This window comes from Manacus candei, unplaced genomic scaffold, assembly GCF_025592945.1.
Source record: "Manacus candei isolate 608988 ecotype Guabito, Panama unplaced genomic scaffold, ASM2559294v1 h1tg000050l, whole genome shotgun sequence".
NCBI classification, from domain to species: domain Eukaryota; kingdom Metazoa; phylum Chordata; class Aves; order Passeriformes; family Pipridae; genus Manacus; species Manacus candei.
The window spans coordinates 36,839,352-36,858,554 of NW_026138098.1; the positions used below are offsets into that span (position 1 = coordinate 36,839,352).

The 19,203-nt window shown below is 47.6% G+C and overlaps 1 protein-coding gene across 3 annotated transcripts in view; it reads left to right on the forward strand.

Annotated features, from left to right (window-relative positions):
- MINPP1 (multiple inositol-polyphosphate phosphatase 1) overlaps positions 1 to 19,203 on the forward strand; it is a 44,045-nt gene that overhangs the window by 9,066 nt on the left and 15,776 nt on the right. Inside the window, exons 5-6 of one of the 3 annotated variants that reach the window (XR_007906668.1) lie at positions 4,933 to 5,990; positions 7,585 to 8,675. Coding sequence is in view for 1 of the 3 variants with exons in the window: in XM_051799687.1 (XP_051655647.1) it covers positions 4,933 to 5,332 (400 nt within the window). In the remaining 2 variants the exon portion in view is untranslated. Of the gene's footprint in view, positions 1 to 4,932; positions 8,676 to 19,203 lie in introns of those variants that run through there. The other 2 variants (XR_007906669.1, XM_051799687.1) reach the window with 2 other exon arrangements.

Below are 19,203 nucleotides of genomic sequence, written 5' to 3' on the forward strand. Positions count from 1 at the left end.
TATTTCCTGGGCTTTGTGTTATCTCTAGCTGAAAGTCATATCAGTGCTTAGGAAATACAGTTAAAAGAAATATCACTTTGGATATGGAACAAGTGAACTCTCAGTAGTCCTGGGAAAGGTAGGAATGATGTGCTGCTGAGGGTGGGTGAGCTGGTGCAGAAGATTCCGGGTTAAACCCCAATCTGCTGAGACTGACAAGAACTAGAACCTGCCTGGATGACAAATCCCATGTCTGTGCTTTTCCACCATGCCTTATTTTTTTCCCATGGTGAGACTTGGCTTTCGGGGTTGTGCTGATGGATTGTTCAGCTGTGGTCAGATTTACTTAAAAGGTAAAACTAACACACAAAACCCCAGTGTGGGTGGTTCAGTAGCTGGAGCTGCCACATGTCTCCAGTGAACCCCGAGCAAGCCCTTGACAGCCACTGCTGCTCACTTGGAAGTGCCCCATGAAATGGGCACAAAGCCAACCTGCAGCAATCACTTTTACACAAGCTCTTAATATTTTATGGTCGAGTTTTATGCAACTGCATTCAAAGGTGGAGGTTTATTCAGTGGGCTTTCCCTGCTGAGTGCACAGGAGTGGGTTGAAGGACTGGTGGCAGTTGCCAGAGTGCGATGTTGAGAACTTTGATGCTTCCAACACGGTGCTGAGTCATGAATTGATTGTGAAGCACATGGAGTGAGTGTGGAAACATCAGGCCTTTCTTCTAATATTTATTAGCCTGTGCTACTGTTACGAGTTTATCAGTGGTTTGTGGCTTGTCCTGCCTTTATCAGAAATGTAGGGACAGTGGTAACCTTTGCCTGCGTGCATTCTCTGAACAGGCAATCTGTCACTCTCCCCATAATTAAAAATATTGCTGTTTTAACCTTGATGGCCACTTTTTATTGTCATCATTAGATGATATGAAACCCCATCTGAACTGGAGTCCTGACCCCAGAGGCTGATCAGGGAGTGCTTGAGCAGTCTGGGAAATGAGACACCAAGACACCTCTACTGTGTTAGAGGTGTTGAAGACTCGGGATTGTGTCGTATCAGGAAACAGTTTTAATCCTCATTAAAATAATCCAGTGGGATACTTGTGAGTGGGAGAGGTTTGTTTGGCCTCCCAGGACAGTTTGGCCACTCAGCATGAGCATTTCATGAGACTAAAGCAGGTGAGGTAAAAACTCAAGTTACAGTGAGAACAAGCACCTTGTTTAATCCTTCTTTTGTCTTCAGGAGCTGTTCTTTCCTTGTTCTTATAAACTTTTCTCTGTATATGCTATAATTTGTTTCCTGCTTTGGAAACATATGTCTTGCTGGTTTTTTTAACTCAGATATTCCCCATCTTTTTGGTGATTTACTTCCATTTCAACATCCCTGCTAGCTGGAAGGTAGAGCCAAACCTTGCTTAAAGCCAGCACTGATAGCCAGAATGTTAATTTATTTTTTCTTTTTTGGTCTTAGCATTTCTGAAACATTTTTTGGAGGGGTGGGATATGAAATCCACTCCCCTTGGAATGAATAATGTCTGTGTAATGCTGGTTTTGGAGACTTTAGCAGCATATTTACATTACTGGCTTCCTTGCTTAGTAAACTGTAAAACTAAAAAGACCACCACGCAGCTGGGAGGACATGAAAATGTGCCAAGTTGCTCGAGCTGGGTGATATTACCCCAGGAGTGCTAAAAACTTGAAGGAAATAGCTGAAATAAGAGCCAACAAGCTTCTGGGGTCTGGCAGATGTGATGATTTAAATACAAATGGTCAAATAAAGGGGAAATGCAAAAAGCAGCTCCAGGAGCAAATCAGAATTACAGGCCATTCTTGTAGAAATAAAGCCCCAAACTAGTTTTGGTGAGCTCCTTGATGAACATGAGTAGTGTCAGTGAAAGGAAATCATGGCTCTTGGAGCTCTTAGGAAGGATCAGGGAGTGTAAAATAGGGTGTCATGGGAGCCACAGTCATGATTTCCAGGCATCTTTCCACAGGTTTCCTTATCTAAAGAAATCATGTGGGTGGGGTTAAAGGGGAAAGGTCCTTACAGGGGTAGAAATGAATAAAATTACAAGAAATAGAGGGTAGGGACAGCTGATGGATTTTATTTTTTTTTTCCTGGCAGAGATGGATCTGGAAGGATTTGCATGTTGTATATATAGAAAAAAGGAAGTGAGTTCAGTGGCACTGCAAATGTGGCAGTTTTAATCAAGATAAATAGGATGGATTGTTTCTACTGGGAAGATTGTAAAGTTGGTGAGACCAACTGGGCTGGGAAACTGCAGAGCTTTCAAGTAATCCCCCTAGGAAAAACGATCTTATCACCTGTCAGGTAGAGTCTGGGATAAGTTACTGCTCAGGAGTCCAGTTTTGAGGTCACTGTAGTTGGAAAGAATATTATTGCAAGGCTGTAAGTAGAAAGGATTAAATGGGCCACAGCCTCTACAAAGAGAACAAATTCAGAGCAGTGTGTGAAGCTGGGCAGCTCCTTGCCATAGGATGTTGCTTGTTGGAAACGTGTGTGGCTTTAAGGAGAGATTTGGCAAAGGAAAGGTTGATTAGATGGGTGACCCAGGAGACCTCTGAGCTGGAAATTGCACGAGATCAAAGGAGCAGCCTTTTGTCTCCTAACATAGGCATCTGTGTTTTGCTGCTGCTCCTCTCTGTTGACTGACAGAAGGGATGTGAACGTGTCCTAAAACCTAAAAATACTTCCCTGCAGGTGTATGTGGAGGGGGCAGGATGTACAGGAACTAGTCAAGTGAGTAAGAGGGCTGAACAAAGAACAGAGAGGGTAGAGAAAGGCACTGATGGATCCAAAAGCTTGACAATTTTAAAATGGGTGAAGAGGTCATAAATAGCAAGGGGAGAAACACTAATTTTGGAGAAGCTGGAAGAGGGGCTGTGGTGAATGTACAACTCCTGGTGCACCAAGGGCACGGGTGGGAAAAACAGAATGTCCTCCATACAGAACCCCTCTGTGCTTGAATGCTGCTTCTTCTGAAGGGGAAACAGAGGCATGGTTGGTATCTATCTTGGGATGTTTTGCCTGAGGGGAGAGTCTCAGGCAGGTCTCCCAGTTAACCAACCCGGCACTGCTCTAGGTTGGAGCAGAGGAAACGCCTCCTCTTCAGGCCAATCGAGATGTGTCTCCCAAAAGCCAAACACGTATTTACCCATGCTAGATCAAGTGACCTGGGCTCTGTGTGCCACCTGGGATTGGTCCCCAAAAGCCATGATCCTCCTCTGGAGCAAGGGTCAGGTTTTTCTCTTGGCTGGTGCTTCCTGGCACAGCAAGCCAGCTCTTCTCTTCCCTTGGGCTGAGCAGTGTGTGTCCTTTTGTTGCACAAACGCTCCTCATTTTAGGCTCTGTTCTTGGCAGAATCAGTGGCTTAACTGGCTGTCCTGTGTGCTGCTTGTCCTTCTTGACTAGCCAGTATCCTCATGACTTGGGAATAGCAGTATTCCTGCTTATAATTTGGACTAATAAATTGGGGAGGGACAACTGTTTCCTTCCAGTGACTGGACTGCTGTCTTCAGACTAAATTTGGGAAATGCTGATGATGATCGTAAGAGGACTCACATCTAGTGAAGGGCTTGACTCTGTATGTTGACAAAGCTTTGCAGTGGGCTTAATGATCTGCTGACCTTATCTGACTCCTGATGGGAGGAGGCAGTGCTATCTAAAAATCTGACACTTAATCCAAACCTGTTCTTCACTGTTGCTTGGTCACTGGATCAACCCCTACTCAGGAAGAGCACAAGTGAGCAGGTTCACACCAGGAGTCAGAGATACGCTGAGTATAGAGGTGCAAACCATTAATCTGTTTCTTACTTTTGGTAATCATATTAGGCTCCAGCAGTAGCCTAACTACATTTATTACAACTTAGAATCCCAGAATCATTCAGGCTGGAAAAAGCCTTCAACACCACAGTCCCCCCTGTGCCCGATGCCCACCTTGTCCCCCAGCCCAGAGCACTGAGTGCCATGGCCAGGCCTTCCTGGGACACCTCCAGGGATGGGCACTCCAAACCTCCCTGGGCAGCCCCTGCCAAGGCCTCACCACCCTTTCCAGCAACAAATTCCTCCTCCTGGCCAACCTGAGCCTCCCCTGGCACAGCCTGAGGCCGTTCCCTCTCCTCCTGTCCCTTGTTCCCTGGCAGCAGAGCCCGACCCCCCCCCCGGCTCCCCCCTCCTGTCAGGGACTTGCAGAGCCAGAAGGTCCCCCCTGAGCCTCCTTTTCTCCAGGCTGAGCCCCCCCAGCTCCCTCAGCCCCTCCTGCTGCTCCAGCCCCTTCCCAGCTCCGTTCCCTTCCCTGCACGCGCTCCAGCCCCTCCGGGTCTCTCCTGTTGAGGGCCCAGAACTGGGCCCAGCCCTCGCGGTCCCTCAGCGGTGCCAGCACAGGGACGGGCACTGCCCTGGGCCTGTGCCCACACCATGGCTGGCACAGCCCGGGGGCCCTTGGCCTTCTTGCCCCCCTGGGCACAGCCGGGCTCGTGTCCAGCCGCTGTCACCAGCACCCCCAGGGCCTTTCCCAGCTTTGCAGCCCCTCTGCCCCAGCCTGGAGCTGCAGGGGTTGGTGTGACCCAAGGGCAGGACCCGGCACTGGGCCTTGTTGTCCCTCGGCCCATGGATCCAGCCTGTCCAGCTCCCTCTGCAGAGCCTTCCTGCCCTGCAGCACATCAACACTCCCACCCAATTTGGTGTTGCCTTACTCAGAGTGCACTCTACACTTTCTGTAAGAATTGATGCCTTAAACTGGGACAAAATTTAGGAAGCTGCTTTTCAAACTGTCTGTGATAACTGATACTCCCAAGCAGGTTTTTCTCAGGACTAAACCAGGTTCAGGGTGTCCCTGAGCCTTGGCTGCTGGCAGCTGTGCACGGTCTCGCTGTGTTTGTTTGGAAACCCAGGCTCTTGCTCATCCCTTGCGCTTTTCTCTTTTGTAGTTCAAAACCCATTTCTTCACCTCTGATTGTCCAAGTTGGGCATGCAGAGACACTCCAGCCCCTGCTTGCCCTGATGGGTTTCTTCAAGGACAAGGAGCCTCTCCTGGCCAACAATTTCGCCAGGCAAACGCACCGGAAGTTCCGCAGCGGCCGGATCGTGCCCTACGCGGCCAACCTGGTGTTCGTGCTCTACCACTGCGACCACGTCAACGCCTCCAGGGAGGAGTATCAGGTGCAGATGCTGCTGAATGAGAGACCAATGTCCTTCCATCACTCCAATGAAACCATCTCCACCTACGCCGACCTCAAGGACTACTACAGGGACATCCTGGAGAACTGCCACTTCAAGGAGGAGTGTGAACTGCCCAAAGTTAATGTGACTGCTGTGGACGAGCTCTGAGGGTGTTCTGCTCATTGATCTCGGGTCAGTTCGACAGGCCCTGCAAACAAGCACTTTGGATGATTGGCTGCTGCTGTGTTAACTTTCTAGACTTGCAGATTGGGTGGGTTGTCTCAGCTCAGTGTGCTGGTTCTCTGTTGCATAAGCAGAACTACAAAAACAAATGCTGTAACAGGGAAGCTGCTGAGCATTTGTAACAAATATGTGATGCAAGACACAAGTCCCTGTGTGTTTATATGTACCAATAAGCTAAGTTCATTGGTCAGTCCCTCTATGAATATGCTATAGATGGATTTAAGAGCTAGGGCAGCTTCTGTTTTATCAGAGCTGCAGGTGGTTGGACTAATTCAATGTTGCTTTGCACTGCCTGTGTTGCTTGCTGCTGTTTCCCTGTGCCAGGCATGAAATACTTCAAACCTGTGAGCTTTTTTTTTACTCTTTTTCCCAAGCTTGTAGAAGGGAGAGAGTACAGAGTCTTTCTTCACAGCTGTACAACTTCTGCCTGGACAGCACCATCTCTTTTTATTTTTTTGGGGGGCATTTTAAAGCAGGAGGAGTTGCAGTGTTCCTGCATGCATTACCTGCCTGAAAAGGGGTGAGGAGTTAGAAATCTTAAAGTCCTCACCGACCCATCCCACATGCCAAGTTAGCCTCCAGGGTAAGTAAATCATCTTTAAAAAGGAGTAAAACTAAACAGAAAGAAGTGAGGGAGTGGAAAGTAGCAACTCTTCCTTTAAGTTGCTCTGGGAGATGCAGCAGTTGTTCTCTAAAATAATCTGGGGTGTCCTTTCCCTGTCACCTTCCATTTCTGGTGTTGAATCCTTGGGCTGGGACATTTGGGTTAAGCTCTGCTATGGCTCTGAACAGCTTGGTCCTGTCTAGGTGCTGGCAGTTTTCCCAGCAGCTCTGGATGGAAGGGATCTCTGGATGTCTCCAGCCTCCTGCTTGAAATGGGATTAATGCTAACCCTAAATCCAGGCAGATTTTGGACTATATAAAGATCTAGGTGAGTCTTGACTTCTGCTGCCTTTTAAGCCACCACATTTTGTGCCACTTACATAGGCCTTATATGTTTGATGTGCCACCTTGGTTTTGAAGTGCAGCTGGTTTTAAAGAGATGAGTTGTGTAGAAGGACTGGTGATCTCTTAAAGCAACTGCACTTAAAGTTGTTTCACTTGTGACTGAAAGCTGGGAAGTATTTTAGAGCTCTGCAGTGTGGCAGAGAGAGGAAAACTGAAGATAACTGATGAGACGTGTCTGAAATGCAGGGAGTCAGATAAAATTCCTTCCTCACCTGGAAGGGAATGGCTGTGTGAACAAATGAAGCAAATGAAGGTGTGGATTTATGGTGCTGGTAACTCCTGAAGTGTGTACTCTCACCCCACAGTGAGTGTTCCAGGGCTCAGCCTCTCAAGTGAGCCATGTTTTGCTGTGTTTCCTGGTGAGGAGGGGAAAGGTTGGAATAAGTGATTACCACAGCATATCTGGAGCACTATATGTTTATACCCTCATTTGCTGAGGGCTAAGTTCTTTTTGTGGGCTCACCTTCAGAACTGGGAATTTTACTGCTGCAAAAACAGAAAAGAGAAAGCCAACCTGGCTCAAAGCTGAGGAGTTAAACTTAGTGTGGGATTTCTTTTTTTTTTTAATCTTTCTTGAGGACTTAGGCTTCTGTCACTCTTTTGCAATATGGCTTGCGGAAAAACAGTTAAGATTTACATACCTGTGAGTTAAGGAGCCATCAAACACCTGTTTTTTACTGTTGTTCTTGGAGTTAAGAGCTTTTCCCTACCTGGGCACCTGTTTCATTAGTGCACCAGGAGCTGCAGAGACCAAGAGATTACTGAATATACTGGCAAAATCTGGTGGGTGTTCCAGCATTAACATCCCAGTGAAACACCTGGCCTGTGATGGCTCTGCAGCTCCCTCTGAAGCTGGTGACAAGGCTGGGGAGGAGTTCAGTGCTGCCACCAGTGTAGGGATATAGGTCAGGGTAATTGTCAGGCCCTGCATCTGACTTTACTGCCCTATAAGCTTTGCATGTCTCCCTTTTCACATGATCCTGCCTTGGGACCGAGTCAACTGATGGTAATTGCTGTGGCTGATGCCAGTTGGGGACTTGGTTGCAACATTTGAGGCGAGCTACAAAGAAATGAACCTTTGTTTAAAGGCAGTTGAGTTTGGAAATAGCAGATAGCAGAGTGAGAAAATCCACCTCTGAACAAATATTTTTTTTTTTTCTGTGAGTCAGTCACCCTGGGATGATTCATGGACAGAAAGGATGAAAGCCTGACTATGGGAGATGGATGGAGGATTCTGTTGTCAGTTCAGCAAGACTGACTTTAAGACATCACATTTGTTAAAAGATACATCCTTTTTCCTTGTGGAGGGAGGAGTACAGTGCACTTGACTGCTTTTTTGACTGTGTGCCAGGTGAGGTGGAGGAACCAAAAAATTCCTTCTGCAGTGGAGTATCACGTGCTGCTGCATTAGCAAGTTGATGGTGTGTTTAAATTCTGTGCAAAGGATGGTTCCTCAGGGGCTATTCCCTGTTTTACCTTGGAGTGCAGGTCTGTCACACCTCCAGCCAAGCACATCTGGCTTCAGTGGTGTCAGCAACTAACTGGAAAGGGAAATGTGCTGCCTGGGCCCTGGTCTGGGTTTAGAGGATGCTCTGACTCACCCCTTTGGCACAATTGGAGGCTCAGTGTGGAAACTTTGCACCAGTAGAAGTGTTGGGACATGTAAATACTCCGGGCACTTAATGTGATTTTTACCACTGGGGAGGTGACTTCACTCTGACCCTTTTATCTGGTTAACACAGACACTTGTTTAGACACTGGAATGGATTAAAATATTCCTATCAAGTTGGGCACTAGCTCAGTGTGAGCAGTGCTTGAAGAGGCTGCCACATCTCCTGGCATAGCACATTCCCACATCCTGCAAGAAAAACAATGCTTTCTCCTCCTTCACCTTGCCTCTGGATGCCTCATCTCAGTCTTCTGTCAAGGACTCTTTGTAACCTTTCTCAAACTGGAAGCTTTCACTGATGGAAAATACTGACAGTGTTCTTTGCTGCTGGCCTTAAATACGTGTGAAATGTGGTTTAATTTGTTAAATGTCTAATCTTTCTGGCAAATCAGTTTTTTTCCTCCTAGAAGGTACTGCTGTTGAACTGGCCAATGCCAGTTTGTAATAATAATGGCACTAACTGGATGAATTTTGAGAACTTATGTGGATTTGTGGTGAAATAAAACTGCACCCCTTCTTTCATCTCTATTTGATGATCTCCAGTACCATGGCTGTGTTCTGCTTCAAAATACATTTGGTGGGTTGATATTACTTATGTTGGTGTCTCTGATTATTTTAAGTGTTCAAATTAATGGTTAATAGAAAATACCTTAATTGGGTTTTTACTCTCATATATTTTGAGGGAAGTGTAAAGATTTACTCTCGTTTCCAGGAGCCCTGGTTTAAAACAACAGCAGCAGTTTTCTGACAGGGTTTTTGCAGATGCAGAAAGGATGTGATGACTGAACAGCATCTTTGATCAAGTGCTGTTTCTGCATTTTCTATGAAGATGTGTTAGTCTGTAAGGTGGAAATAGAAAATAATTGAGGCTGTTTTTTTTTTTTTTTAAAACAAAGAAACCCCCCCAAACTCTCTAGGAAAAGGAATGAAATGCCTCAAACATGAAGACCCCAAAACTGTATAGAACCTTCAGGGGGAGGAATACAATCACCACCATCCATCTCCCCTGCTCTGTATTTTAGGTGTGGGCATGTTTTGCCACCTTCAAAGTCATCTTCACCAAGACTCAGCAACTCCTTTGTATCCAGTTCAGCTGCTGAGTGCTGTTTGTCTGCCTGATTCCTCAGGAGTTGGGATCCAGTAAATAGCAAGCTGTTTCTGATGTTCATAATGTTTTTGAAGAGGTTGTTTTTTTTGGCTGTGGAATATATGCCAGGCCAGAGCTGGGTTCTGCTTCCAGATCTGATACAGGGATGTGTTTATAAAGGCCCTGTGACTTTATTCCCCTCTGTTGTTTGCATCCAGAAGTAGAAAATGAAGATTATATATAGATAGTTTCATTTACAGCTATTTTTTCCCACCCAACTTATTTCAATACCTTAAAGAGTTATTTTTATGTAAAATCAAGACAGAGGAGGTTCAGGCTGACACCATATGAAGTCTATGGTGGTGGATTCAATCACTTATTTATTTTAACAATCCCTTTGAGAAAGGGTTTAAAGGGAGCATTGTTTTTCTGACATTCTGTTGAAAGGTTTGAGCACACCTCTTACTGTGTTCAGTTAACAGAAACAAATCCCTGCTCTTCAGGGAAGGGATTATTGTTGAAGGGCTAGTAGGGAAGGAGCTGAATTCCTTATTTATTCAGGGGTCAGAAGAGCTCTGCAGACTTTTCCACACCAATAACCTGCAACTCTCAAATGGCTCAGTGGATGTGATAACAAGTCTTGAACCTAGTACAGCAATGGAAGGTGCCCAGCTGATCCCAGGAAGCACTCCAGAAAGAGGAACCAGCTTGGATGGGGCTGAAGGTCCTTTAGCCTGGTGACCTCTGGCTTTTGGTAGGATGTGGTGCCTGAGCAGATGCACAGGGATAGAGCAAATATTTCCCATACACTCCTGACTGGGGCTGTGGGGTTTCTTTGAGTTAAGCAAAGTGGATTTGTGTTTTAGCTTTTTATATTTCTCATAAGGAATTTCCCTTTGGCACAACTCTCCTAACCCAAAGCTGTGATCCTGCCCCTCAGGGGAGACACCCCTGCAGAGCTGCTCCAGCCCTGGGAACAGCCCAGCAAGGACATGGAGCTGCTGGAGCCAGTCCAGAGGAGGCCCCAAGAGGATCAGAGGGCTGGAGCAGCTCTGCTGGGAGGAAAGGCTGGGAGAGTTGGGATTGTTCAGCCTGGAGAGGAGAAGCTTTGGGGTGACCCAGTTGTGGCCTTCCAGGGCCTAACGGGGCCGACAGGAAAGATGGAGAGGAACTGTTTATACTCCAGGGCCTGGAGTGCCAGGACAAGGGGGAATGGCTTCCCACTGCCAGAGGGCAGGGTTAGATGGGATATTAGGATGAAATTGTTCCCTGTGAGGGTGGGGAGGCCCTGGCCCAGGTTTCCCAGAGAAGCTGTGGCTGCTCCTGGATCCCTGGAAGTGTCCAAGGCCAGGTTGGACAGGGCTGGGAGCAACCTGGGCTGGTGGGAGGTGTCCCTGCCCATGGCAGGGGTGGCACTGGATGATCTCTGAGCTCCCTCCCAACCCAAACCAATCTGTGATTCTATGATTTGCTTTGCAGTGGGATGTGGATGCTGGAGCTCAGCTGTAGCTTTGGGAAAGTCCAGCTCCTTCCATTTGAGCCTCCTGCTGGGCTGGAATTTCAGCCACGGTTTTGGGAGCTGTGATTTTTAGAACAGTAATAGCTTCCAGCATACTCAATTAGCAGAGTTGATTACCACATGCAAATGGTAAAGCTAAAGCTTGGCATGTGTTCTGGAGCAGCTCTTGTGATACAGATCTTGTTTCAGTGTTGTGTTTTCCTGAACACCAGCAATCCATCTGATTCCTTGGAGCACTTCTCCTGAGAGAAGAGTTAAACACTCCATCTCTTTGCATCCCACCTTTGCTACTTGGGACTTGGTTGTTGTTTTTTTTCCCCCCAGATGGCAGTGGCTTATCTTGCTTATTTGTTCCTTGTGCTGAAATCACTCTGTTCTTCTCATGGTTATCATTGCTACCTTAATTTTTGGCTTGGTGTTACCCTGTGCCTATAAATACTTTTCCTGGACCAGACTTGCACACCCTGTTCAAGGTGAGGCTTCTCTGTCAGCTTGAAAAGGGGTGAAATGATAATTCTTGTGAAATTTTCTAGGGTTTTATTTCACACTTCCCCCACACCAAATAGCATCCCAAAAAAACCTCTGTCCTCCGTGTGTAATGTATTCCTCCTTCTTGCTATTAGAGGCTATTTACTGCTCTCTGAGGATTTTGGTTATGTAAAAATACTTGTACACACTGGAACAGCTTTTTATCCTAATGTTTACAAATTTATGGTATCCTGTATTTTTTAACTATGGTATTTTGAAATGAATAATTGGTTCTTTAAAATAAACAGACAAGGGATGAACGACAGAGGGAATATTTTCAAACCATCAGGTAGTTCTGGCCAAAGCACAGGGAGGTGGCTCTTAATCCTCTCTGATCATACCTTTGCTTGATCAGCCCAGGATACAGTTGGCTTTCTGGGCTGCCAGCACACATGGCCAGGTCACGTCCAGCCTCTCCCCCACCTAGCAATTGAAAACCCCAACCCCCTCAGCTCTAGTTCCTGGTGTACCTGCCAGGAGAGATTGGAGAACCTTTGTGCTTTGATGTTCAGCCTGCAACTTTACACTTGGCCTCTGTCTCCCGGCTCTGTGTTTGGACATCCAGTCACTGACCTGCCTGACCCCTCTGGAGATGCCACTTGCCTCTGATTTCAGTCTTTGCTTTGCCAGATCTGATAGGTCAGTCCTTCATCTCCTCCTCACCTGACTTATTTCTCCTGGCTCGCTTCACTTCAGTTCTTTTCAGTTTAAATGCCCACAATTGTACTTGGTTTTCCAGATGAGGTCCTGCTGGCAGGGAGATTTCCCCACCTTCCCTTTGGGAAGGTTAATCATTATGCAAGTGGGGTTTTTGTGTTCATTTGCTTGGCCGAGGGCTGTTTTCTGTGGCACTGGGAAGGTTTTGTGCTCTGGCTCCCATCTTCTGCCACAGAACCTTTTCACCAGGTGTCACAGGCCATTTCTTGCACTTTGATCTATGTAGAACAAAGTTTTGTTATAATATAAAGAGTATTACTGATTATACTCTGCATGTCTGCTGCCCTTAGGATCCAGTACCTGGTGTCCTGGGGCCTTGTGCTTCCAGCCCTCTCAAGCATGAAGCATCTGCCAAGTCCTGCTGTGACTTGGCTTTGCAGGAAAGCCTTGGGGACTCAGATTTTATTTCACATAACCCAGAATTTAGAGGGCTGTTCCTCAGCCCTCATAGGCAGTGGTGTGGCAAAGAATGGCACATCTTTCCTCTGCAGGGAATTCAGGCTCTGCCCTGAACCCACCAGCCTGGATGTCTGGTTTTACAGGGATTGATTATCCCCGGGGATAATCAGAAGGTTCTTCCTTTGCCTCTCCTTTTCTGGGTTGGAGGTCAGATGAGATGGGTTCTCCAGTGTTGCCCTGCAGATCTGCCCTGTCTCCATCTCTCAGCCCTCCATGCAGAATTGGTAGCACGTGTCATTCCCAACGTGCCATGGCCTGGCTGTCCCGTGTCCGTGTGCTCTGTGCCCCTGGTCTGCCAGGTGAGAGGTGGTAAATCAAACAGGTTCTTGATGAGTTCAAGTTCTTCTCTTTTCTTTTTCCCCAGAAGGTTCTGCTGCTCCCAACCAGCTTTTGGCACGGGGCTGGAGTTGGGTGCCAAAGCCAAATCTGGGGGTGTTGCTCTGAGCCTCAGGCTTCCAGCTGGATGAGGCAACACAAGGAACAGCAGAGGCTCATGTGACCTACTTCTTAAAGCTTGCAGCCTGCAGAGCAGAGACCTGGAGACAGCTCTCAGGGTAAATGAGGAATTGCTTCCATCCTGCATGGACATGGAGAGCTTTCAGGGTGTTTTTAACTATCATGGTTAATGGGCCACTTTGCCCAGAGAAGCTGTGGCTGCCCCATCCCTGGAAGTGTCCAAGGCCAGGCTGGACGGGGCTTGGAGCAATTTGGGCTAGTGGGAGGTGTCCCTACCCATGGCAGGGGATGGAAAGACATGGTCTTTAAGGTCCCTTTCAACCCAAACCATTCTGGGATTCTGTGAAAATCAGTGTTTGGATAAAGCACTGTGTCATAACTAGTAAATGACAACCTGAGTTTTAAAGCTTATCACCTCCAATTAAGGATGGCTTTTCTAGGAGAGTGGTAAAAAGGCTTCTCTAGATTACTCTAAAAATTGCAAATTAAAGTTCCCCGAACCTGGAAAACTTTCCCTTCCCGTGGTTTCCTGTAGGAACAGTCAGTAACCTGTGTGACAAATCCTGCTAGGAAATGGCAGAGGGAGAAGTGCTGAAATGCAGCAGTGTACTGCAGATCCAAAATCTGTCCCTGCACAGGAGTGAAACAGGTGAAACCAGAGGGGGACTGCGGGGTTGTTCACTGTGCTGGCTGGAAAAGTGCCTGGTGCTGGAGAGCTCCTGTTCCCAACTGCCTGGAGTATGGAGATGGAGGGAGTGAGGGCTGGGAGCTGCTGTCACACACAGCTGGGTGCTTTGGAAAAGGATTAGGATGAAATTAAACTTGGGAATGTGGTAGGAGCTGATTTTGCTTACCTGCCTGTGCTCTTCTAGCTCTAACACTGCCCAGCCCTGGAGAGGCTGGATTTTTCCTTGGCCTTTCCTTAGCCTCTATTAATTCCCCTTCAGTTGTGACTGCCCTGGCAGCACTTTTGTCTGCAAAGATCCCAGAATGGCTATTTTATGCCTTTTTCTCTGTTAACCTGCTTTTAGAAGAAGCCCTACACGTGGCTTCTGAGTTCCCAGTTTAGAGCAGCCTGTAGGGAAGTGAGTCTGAACATTTCAGGAACTGAGATCTTTATTCCAGTATTGTAAAAGGAACAGGGTAGGGATATGGGGCAAAGTCTGTGATAGGGATAAGAAATTACACGGGGCAAAGGCAGTGGACCTGTAGTAGATAATGACACTCAATAAATAAATAAATATCTTTACTGCAATATGATACACCACAAAAATGATAAGAATCTTTGCTTCTGGAGAAAGAGATTTGTGAAATCAATACTCCTTTCCTTGTAGAATGTTGTCTGAGCCTTGGTAGGAGTGTATTTTACATATTTTATATCTTGAAGCTGTGGCCTGAGGTCTGTCTGCAAACAGGAGCTGGGATTGCTCCAGCCTCGCCAGGGAAATCTCGAAGGCACTGGAGGTTTGTGAAGGCAGGCAAAGGAAAAAAAGAGAAATAAGAACAAATAGGTGAGTGAGAAAAATCAAAGACCCCTGTTAGTTTACAGATCTGGTGGGCACAAACTGATGTCCATGAAGTTCCACCTGAACATGAGGAAGAACTTCTTTCCTGAGCAGCGCCCAAGCACTGGAACAATTGCCCAGAAAGGGTGTGGAGTCTGCCTTGCTGGGGATGTTCCAGAAGTGTCTGGATGAAATCCTGTGCCACGTGCTCTGGGATGGCCCTTCTGGAGCAGGGAGGTGGGCCCAGGTGTCCCACTGTGTCCTTTCCAGCTGGTGATCCTGTGCTGAGCGGTGCTTGGAGGACAGGACACGTGTTTGTACCCACTCCAAAAAACAGGGTGGCAGAAGCAGCTGTGGGATTGTGCCTTTTTCCTTAGTACCATTGCCCTAATGATTATGGGGATTTGCTACATTTGGGCTGCTTGTGTGGGATCCTATCCCCCTGGCTGGCCCAGCTGCACTGGGAACCTTCAGAACTGTCAGGCACAGAGCAGAGAGGGTGCAGGAGAGCAGGATCCTCACGGTGCTGAGCGTTAGTGGCCGTGTCACTGGGGCAGGGCCATTCAAACCCCCCCTGGGGGTCCCACATCTGGCTTGTTTCAGGTGAGCTCTGCAGCACAAGGAGACCTGGGTAGGTGCAAAGCTCCTTCCTGGCTTGGGCTCGTTTCTCCCATTGTGAAATCCTGGCAAACTGGTTTTGAGCTCAGTTTCTGGCTGGCTGTGGCAGTCCCCACCAGCAGTGGGAGTTGCCAATGCTGGAGGTTTCAGTGGCTGATCTGTTGTCCCTTCTGGAGCTCGTGTTTCTCTCCAACAGCTTTCTGAAAGTTAGGGATGTTTGAATTGTAGAACAAGGAAAGGAAAAAAGTTTCCTGCTCTCATTGAAGTCCTCATTGCTTGTGCCAGGAGGTAGTGCCTTACCAACCTGTATCTCTGGTGCTTCCATTAATCTGTGCTTTGTTTTTGTGGTTTATTTCTAATTTGTTATCTCACCAGTGAGGTTTTAGGGCTGCAGATCCAGACTTGACTTACACACAGAATTCAAAACTCTCTGTGAAAGGCCCTGGGTGAAAGGTGAGGTAGATAAGCTGGAACTGCTTGTTGGGGCAGTTCAGTGTCTCTGTATCTCTGCAGGCCGATGCCAGAGGTATCACACGTGTTCACTGTGGAATATTTAGGTTTCAGAAGCACTGATCTTAATGCATTTGGAATTGCACAAGCGGAATTCCACTCCTGGTAACTGGAGGATGCTCCTTTCCCTGGGGTGACAGCCTCCCCTGGGACTGCTGTCTGCATGCAGCCAAAAGCTGCTGAGCCTGCATCTGCCTCAGGTGTTCTGCCACTTGTTTCCTCCTGAGAGCTGTCTTGAGGCTGTGTGCCCTCTAGGATCTCAGGTGGGGAACTCCTGGAGAAGCACTGTGACAGGTGTGGATTGAGGGAGCGTGGAAGTGGAAGTGCAGGCACTTCACTCTTCATGTAGGAGAACAAACAAAGCCAGAGAGTCTGAGAAAGTGCTGCTGAAGATGACAACTGTGTCTCCTTGGAAAACTAAGCGAAGTGCTGAACCTTCCTCTGTGAGTTCCCCAGTTCTAGGAAAGCAGATAGACAAGAGCAGAGACTCTGGCAGTAGTTTGAGTGCAGGGTGGATGTGGCCAGTGTAGCCCTGGAACATGGGAGAGCTTGGCCATCCTCCCTGCTTCCCCCACCCTTTGCTCCCGCTGTGCCAGGCGTACACAGGGAGCAGGCAGGGGCCATGGAGGGAATGGTGTCACTAGTCACTTCACAGCTGGTCTCTGGGCTCCTTCTCCAGAGGTTTGATGCTAGTTTGGGTGGTGCTTTTCCAGCAAGATGTCATCAAGGGGGAGGCAATTCCTGCAAGGATTCAAAAGTACAGAGTTGTGCCAAGTCAGGGGCAGTGACCTTCCCCAACTTCCACGTGGGACACCCCTCTCCTTCCATGACACCTGCCCAAAGGCTGCAGCACCTGGGGGTTGATACCACAGAGCAAAAAGGATGTGTGGCCTGTTTTAATATCCACCTCAACCACCTTGGTACTGGTGAACTTGTTGGTCATGTTGAGGTGGGTGTTGAGGAAACCAGCGCTCGTGCCTGGCTTTGTAAACACTCACAGGAGTGCTGGCACTTTGGGGTCATTTCTAGGGTTCTGCTAGGACAGGAATTTCGATTAAGAAGGTGATTTGGAACAGGAAGATGGCTGTAGCAAAGGCCTCCCATGCAGCTGCTCACGGGGCCTGTGGTGGTTACACACAGGCTTTGCTCTCTGGGGGTCCTGTTGGTGTAACAGGTCACACAACAGGCTCTGAGAGAGCTTTTGGTCAAGGGATTTATTGTCTGTCTGAGATCAGGGTGTTGGGGCAGTACAGGCTTCCCAAGGAAGTGCTGAGTCCAAGGGCAGGTACCCAGAGCATGACTTTCTTCTGTCCCTCTCAGTAGGGAAAGGAACAATCTCCCATCCTGTAAGTGGGGTGAGAATCCCCCCAGATAAAAATATTCCCTGGAATCATAGAATCATAGAATGGTTTGGGTTGGAAGGGACATTAAAACTCATCCAGTCTTACCCCCTGCCATGGGCAGGGACACCTTCCACTGTCCCAGGTTGCTCCAAGCCCTGTCCAACCTGGCCTTGGACACTTCCAGGGATCCAGGGGCAGCCACAGCTTCTCTGGGCAACCTGTGCCAGGGCCTCCCCACCCTTACAGGGAAGAATTTTATCCCAATATCCCATCTAACCCTGCCCTCTGGCAGTGGGAAGCCATTCCCCCTTGTCCTGGCACTCCAGGCCCTTGGAAATGGTCTCTCTCCATCTTTCCTGTTGGCCCCTTCAGGCCCTGGAAGGTCACAACTGGGTCACCCCAAAGCTTCTCCTCTCCAGGCTGAACAATCCCAGCTCTCCCAGCCTTTCCTCCCAGCAGAGCTGCTCCAGCCCTCTGATCATCTTGATGCCTCCCTGGACTCTCTCCAGCAGCTCCATGTCCTTGCTGGGCTGTTCCCAGGGCTGGAGCAGCTCTGCAGGGGGGTCTCTCCTGAGGGGCAGAGGGGCAGAATCCCCCCTGCCCTGCTGGCCTTAGGTAACAGTGCTGTAAGTTGCCAAATCATTCCTGAAAGTGCTTTTTATCAAGCAAGGTAGCTGCTCAAGTGCCCTTTTCTTTCCATCTGGAGAGATTTTGCCCCCATGTCTGCTTTGCTGGAGTGCTGCTGCTTCTCCCAGCTGTGTCAGCTGAAGTTCTTGCAGCTTGTTCAAGAGCCCAAGAAGTTCTTCCATGAAAATTGAGTGTCACTAATATAGATGTCTCCTGAGGTAAGCAACTAGATTTTCTTCTTTTTTGCTTAATTTCTGATTCTGTTTCATCATTACTTCCTTGAAAAGCCCACACAAATTAAAACTTGAGGCAATAGCCACATATATTTAGTTATTAGAGGTTTATGTTACAGAAGTTCGTACCATTTTTTGCATTATGCTTGGGAAAAATTGGGGAGGAAAAACCCCCTTGATCTTTTGTACAGAAAATACTAATTGTCCCAATTCTTAGGCAGGCTGTGAGCAGTCAATTTAATTCCTAGAAGGGAAATAACTTTGAAGTTAGAAATGAGGAATGATGCAACAAATGGAGATCATGTTGACTCATTTTCTGTCTGATAGATATCTAAGGGGAACATGGAGGTGTTACATGTTTTTGATGCTAATTTTTGTGTTACTATGTAACACAAGTTTTTTTGTCTTTCCCCTGACCTTCCTACTGCTTATTTTTAGTGAGAACTGCTTTTCCTTCCAAAGTGCCCTCATTGGAACCAGTTGTGTGTCAGGCTGGAATGGTTTAGAGTGGTCAGTGGTTAGAGAGGCCCCTCTTTCTGCCTTGTCCTCATAGACACCTTCTTGCTGCTCCTTTTTCTTCAGTAAATGTATTTCCCCCCTTGCTTTGGTCTGTTGGGCATGTTTTACTGAAGGTACACAGAGGCAAAGTAACACAGAAAGGCTGCAAAGATGTGAGCTTAAAATTCATCCCACAGAAGCAGAATATTAAATGTTTTTATCCAACTAAACCAACAAACAAAAAACCCCTTAAAAATAATACTTACAGGAATCAAAATGCACAACTGACTCATCAGAGATGACTTTCAGTCATTTAACTTGTCTTTCTCCTGGTGTCCTCCACTGGATGAGATGTAGCCTGTGTCCTGTCCAGGCAATGGTTGTGGGAGGGTTCCTTGTGCCAGATGTGCTTTTCCAATGGATATTGTGTTGGGGCTCATTTTCCTGTTCTTCCAACTTTGCTGTATTGATTTTTATGGCAGAAACTTTAATCTGCCCTTAATTGAGGAAAAACCCCGACCCAACGTAAGGAAAAGCACGAAATGAGTGATGCTAAAAAGCGACCCTGGCATTATTTAGCTGAGCTAATCCTGAGTGTAATGCCATGGGTTTAACTGGAATTACACTGGGGATTAGTTCAGTTGATAGCTGATTGCACTCTAATAGCTGCCTGGCTCCGGGAGCTGGTTGACTAAGTGCTGCTTGCCTCCTTCCAGCCCTATTCCTTCACTTCCATGTTTTCCCTGCTCCCACGGCAGAGCCCAGTTCTTCTTCCAACAGGACCTCATTTGAGGAACCCCATCTATTCCACTGTCTCTCCTCTCCCCTCTCCCCTGGGGTTTCCCACTTTCTGTTTGAAGGGTTCTTCGGGAGAACGAGCCTTCCCTCGGTGAGCCTTGCAAAATGCCACCACCTTTTTGTCCTCTTCCACTGAGGGGCTTCACTCAGGGCATCGTGACTTTAAACTGCTGGAATGAAGGACAGAGGTGGAACGGGAGTGTTTTTATGGGGAGGGACAT